Source organism: Lichenostomus cassidix, unplaced genomic scaffold (assembly GCF_008360975.1).
Source record: "Lichenostomus cassidix isolate B80296 unplaced genomic scaffold, HeHo_3.0 HiC_scaffold_513, whole genome shotgun sequence".
Lineage (NCBI taxonomy): Eukaryota > Metazoa > Chordata > Aves > Passeriformes > Meliphagidae > Lichenostomus > Lichenostomus cassidix.
Genome location: NW_028147425.1, coordinates 19,670 through 25,011, shown reverse-complemented (window position 1 = coordinate 25,011; position 5,342 = coordinate 19,670). Strand labels below are relative to the sequence as shown.

Below are 5,342 nucleotides of genomic sequence, written 5' to 3'. Positions count from 1 at the left end.
CCCTCTGCCAATGGATTTTAATAATCTTTTCTCCTAATTAATCTAAATCAACCCTCTCTTATTTTACTCTTTTGCTCTTTACTCTTGTACTTTAAAACCCTTTTCCCTTGTCCTCTGGGATGGCCATGTCCCTTCATGACCACAGAACAGCGAGGATTGCTCAAAATGAAGATTTCAGAGTGCATGAATGACAATAAAAACACCCTCTGAGGTTAAACTACAGCTGTAGTCTGCAGATACTGGGAATTTTTACCCAGATTTTAAAACTGAACTGAAGGGGAGCAATCCTTGGGGATTAGTCCCATCCACCCAAGAGCTCTGCAGCTCCCTCTGAGGGCAGATTTACCATCACACCTGGGTTAATCCCACACCCAAGGGTGCTGCAGGTACCACCATTCATTCCTGGCTTTATTTGATTTTCTCCCCCCTGCAGATTCCAGGCTCTCCTCTCCCTCCTCCTGCCGCAGTGGCAGAGCAAAGCCATTCCCGACCCTGCCAACGCCACGTGGGCCAAGAGCTTAATGGCTACCAAGGTAAATTAGAAGGGTTTTTCATTCTAATCCCACAACCTTCATTAAAAAAAAAAACGATGGGAGCCCTGCGAGGCAGTAATCTCCTAAAGCAGCAAATCCAGCAATCTCTGGCAGAGGATAATCTCCGTCGGAGGAGACTGGAGGCTGTGCTGGGCAAATTCAATGCAAGAAGAAGGCAGAGATCTTCCATTTTTAGCAGGATGAGGGGCTGTGGGGAGGGAGATCCCAGGAGATCCATGCCGGGATTCATTCCCTGTCCTCCCGCAGGCGGAGCTGAGCACTCCCTCCAGCCTCTTCCTGCCCTGCGGCTTCGAAGAGCCCGAAACGACCGTGGTGGAGGAAACCTTCGAGCAGCCCGAGCCCCCCAGCCGTGGGGACAAGCTGCTGGTGGGCAGCGCTGGCAGCAGGGGACACGGGGACTGGGCTCAGGAGGGCTCGGGGGATGAGCAGCAGCTCCCTGAGCTCTACCAGAGGCTGGTGGTGGAGGTGATGGAGCCCCCGGGGCCCGTGGCTGAGTACATCTCCAACCCTGGCACCTCTGCCGTGTCCCCAGAGCTGGACAGTGACCCCGAGCCCCCCGAGCTCGAGTGCAGCCCCCTCTCCATCTTCCCAGCCCCATTCCTGCCTCCTGCCCTTTGCTACGAAGGGAATCTGACTTTGGACAGAGTGAAACTCAACTGCAGCTCCTTCCCGAGGTAGGAGCCAAGGTGAGCCCAGCAGGAATTTTGGCACTTTGCAGAGTATTTCAGGTACTCGGTGGGACCCTGGCCTGGATTTTGGCCCTTCCCAAACCATTTCAGTGTTTCAGCCCAGCCAGTCCAGTCACACACACGTGACACCTCCAAGTGACAAAAACCTTTCCCATGTCACACCTCACCTGAGGACACGGCTGCTCCCACTGAACGTTCTGAAATCAAAGAAACCTGAAAGCAATGCCAGAGCTGGATTTTGGGAGGTTTTCATTCCTCAGGCTCCTGCAGCCCTCAAACTCTGTCCCATGGCCACAAGTGGCTCATCCTGGCTGGGTCCAGCCCAGGATCAGAGGTGGAAAAACCTCATTTCCACTGGAAAAAACAAGGAACTGCAAAAGAGGAGGATGGAACAGCCTAGCACCCAGGATGGCAGCTGCAGCTCTTGTTCCTCCACTGGCACCAAGTCACAGAGTCCCCAGTGCCACCAGGGCCATGAGGGACACAGCACCAGAGCCAGGAAAATTCCTCACCAGGAATAAAAGCAGCAGGCAGCACCTGTACTCAGCCAAATGGATTGTCAAGAGGAATTTCAGTGATTTATTGGAGTGTTCTAATTACAGGTTTGAAGGGTGTTACACATTTAATGGCTTTGTTTACGAGATGTGTGTGTGTATAAATAAAATGTTGGAAATCTGAACTTGGTTTCCTGTTGTTTTCTCTGGTGGAGCTCCAGGGCTACACTGCAGCTCGACACAGAACAATTAGAAAATAAAAAGAAAAGCTGAAACATTGCAGTTAGAGATGGAGGATGAACTTACCTGGAGCATCCACAGCTGGGGACAGGAGGTGTGGAGCAGTGGCAGAACTGCTGCTGCCACCATGCTGTGCCACCACCCCAGGGACAGCTGTCACCTCTGGTGGCAGGAACCCTCAGCAGCCCCACCAAGTGTGGGACAGAGATGCACCACGAGGCTGAGAGCCCAAGGGCTGGATTTGGGGATCTCTCAGCCTGTTCCCCCATTCTCAGGGGGATACTCCACTAGCCCCATCCAGCCTGGCCTTGTTCCATGTTCAGCACAGGGTGTTTCCCCAGAAAGCAGCTTTTTGGGGATAAGGAGCAGAGGAACAGGAGGCTGAAGCCAGCCCAGGTCACTGCTTTGCCACTGGCCCAGGTGGCTCAGAGGCCACTGCCACCCTCAGCTACACCAAGTGCAAGATTTGGTGCCCAACAGCAGCTCAGCCATTTCCCTTTTGGGTCCTGAGCTCTGGGCCCTCCAGAGGTCCCACCTCTGTCACCTGGCTGGGTGACATCCAAGGAAAAATCTCCCCCAGAACTGGGTCAGACACCCGAAAAATCAACTTGTTTCCTGCTCTCCACATCCTGCCTGGGAACCACCCCGGCAAGAGGATTCTGTCTGAGCACCACAACTCAGTCCCTCAAGTCAGCTCTGCATAACCAAACTGAACTAGAAAAGCAGATTAGATGCCAAAAAAAAATTTTTAAAGCATTATTTTGCCATGCATCTCATTCTGCATGTTTTCTACTTCCATGGAGACAAGAGAACATCAGAATTAATTTTCTCCTCGCTCTGCAAATCTCCAAATAAATCAAAACATGGGGCTTCCTGTCCAGTCTCGCTCCAAGAGACAATGACCAGACTTTTGTAACTCCAACCTGGGAGTCTCCCAGTAAGGGCAGAGGAAGCTTTTCCTTCCCAGCAGGAATATCAGGTTTGGCTCTCCTGTGCAAACCCATCCATGGTGGGCAGTTATTACAGGTGAGGTGGTCTCAACTCCTCTAACTCCACATATTTCCAGATTTCTGACATTCCAGGAGAATCCACATCCTTTCCCACACAGCCAAACTTGCACTGATTAATCCCCCTGTTCCCTCCCACCACCTCCCAGAATTCCAGCTCTGAGCTGAACTTCCATGCTCAAACCTTGCCACTGCTCATTCCAAAGCCAATTTGCTCCATGCTTCCAACTTTTTCTGCTGATCATCTTTCCCAATGGATCAGAACTTAAAAGTTGTAGTCCCCTAGATCTGGTGTGAGAGGAGAAGTAGATTTGGTGTGACAGCAGCAGAAGCAAGCAAGAGGACAGAAAATGTTAAGAGCAAATTAATTAATCATAAATAACCTACTTGGGAGATGCTTTCCCAAGGAAAAGTCAATGCTGGGAATGGGAATGCCCATGCTGGACTTCCTGGAACACTCTAGAAGAGCTTTATGAACCTAAGTGGTTTCATTTCCATGTGTTTTCATGACATTTTTTTTTTTTAAAGAGCATGAAAATAAACCTTTATTTCAGTCAACACCCACCAATATTAAAAGATAAATGTTCACAGTTTTAGTTCTTGACACAAATGGACTGAAAGAGGCAAATTTACATCTGGCAGAACAGCAGAAGGACCAATGTTAAGTACAAGCTGTGTTGAAAATCCCTCTAGGTGCCCTTTGGGAATGCTCTGCAGCAGGAAAAGGGAAAGCTGCTGGGCAAATCCAGCCAGCAGGGCCCCAAAATCATCTGGGGGGCAACTGGAACAGCAAATAGTTTGGATAAACCAAGTTTCTGTTCCAGGGAAAGCTTTGCTCCATTGTTTCTGTGTTAGTTGTGTTCCCCAAGGTGTCCCTGATGCTGGAGGAGCAGCACATCCCAGCAAACCCCACTGGGAGAGGGAAAAGGAACAACTCTGTGTTCCTACAGCAGCCCCACACTGAGAGCAGGGTCAGGAAAGGTGAATCAAGAGATTTCCCAACCCTCAGATGGAGAATTTCCCTCCTTCTCCTGCCTGGGGCTGGAAATGCAGGTGAGGGAACTGATCCATGATACTCACAGTGGTTCCCAACACAAGCTCTCCTGGAAAACAGCTCAGGGAAAGCAAAGCCAGCTACCAACACCACAGCTGGGCAGGCTGGTGTTCCATATTCCAAGGTCTCCAACACTTTCTGCCTGTCCTGTACAGTTTTTAAAAAAATAGGGTGTTACCTCTGGTTTTCTACACACCTAAGAAACTACAAACAGGTTCTAAGCTGGCCAAGGAGGAAAATATGAAAGAAAAGGTTTGTTCCTATTCTCCTAACAAATGCTGCAGATAAAAACCCTAAGAAATCCCCTTTATCAGTCATTCACTCAACTCCTTTTGTGGATTAAAGAGATACACAGGGATGAAATCCAACCTCTGGTGAATTTTGGTGGGGAAGAAGGAATTTCTTACAATCACTCTCTGGAAAAACACTCACTGGTGATGTCCCAAGCAGACCTGGAGCACTGCACTGAGCCAGAGCTGGATTTGGGGTTTGGGTTTGTGTTTTTTGGTGTCTCATGCACTGATTGCCATTGTCCCAGTGTGACACCATGAGCCACAAGTCCCTGCTGAGAGCCTGGGGTTCCTTCCCTGGGAATGCCTCAGGTACTGCTGGACCTGAGTGTCAATCCCACACCCCACCTGGAATCCATGGGGATTTCCAGAGCCACACCTTCCCTCACCTCCCAGCTCCAAGGGCAGGAATTACCTCCATTTCAGGGTATGCCAGCTCCAACAACAGGAATTCCCCAAATCTCAGGGCAAACAAAATGCAAAGATAATTTAAAAAACTCCTTTTTTTTTTGCCAACAAAGTGTCTTGTTCTGTTGAAGGGAAGGAGGAGGGAATAAAGGTCCAAAAGGGGAGTGACAAGGTGGGATACAGGAATTTTAAAAACCTGGTTTTCAGACCAGTTACCCATTGCTGGATCCATACACAGGTATTGAATCATAAACCAATGTGCTTTAAATCTTGATTTCAAGTATCTGCTTTCAAATTTTCTAGAAAGATTTTGTGTAAACAAACTACCCAACAGAGATGAAAAAAAAATGACTGTTTTTTCCATGTTGGAAATGAAGCATTAAAACTTAAGTACTCCAGGAGTTCATTCCATACAGCACTACCAGTCTGCCAAATTAATATCCCACAGATTCCATGGGCTGAGAAAAATCTGCCAAAGAGGAATTAAGGAAGTTAAAGTAGTGTGCAGTAATTAAAACCCAGTTTGGAGTTTGGAGGGGGGAAGAGGGGGAGGAAAAAAGTCTAAAATTCTGAATTAAAAAAAATGAACACAAATGAAGGGAAAGC

At 48.6% G+C, this 5,342-nt stretch overlaps 1 protein-coding gene across 2 annotated transcripts; it reads left to right on the top strand.

The window, feature by feature from the left end:
• Positions 1-95: 95 nt before the first annotated feature.
• On the top strand, positions 96-1,922 carry LOC146423210 (uncharacterized). Of its 2 annotated transcripts, XR_014847637.1 has the most exons (3): positions 96-533; positions 801-1,282; positions 1,334-1,922. XR_014847637.1 is itself a non-coding variant. In XM_085045036.1 (2 exons), the coding sequence occupies exons 1-2, from the start codon at positions 522-524 to the stop codon at positions 1,230-1,232; spliced, it is 444 nt and encodes a 147-aa protein (XP_084901162.1). In that variant the 5' UTR covers positions 96-521; the 3' UTR covers positions 1,233-1,922. The 2 variants fall into 2 exon arrangements, 1 of the variants encoding a protein (XP_084901162.1); XM_085045036.1 differs by having other exon boundaries at positions 801-1,922.
• The last annotated feature ends 3,420 nt before the right edge of the window (positions 1,923-5,342 follow it).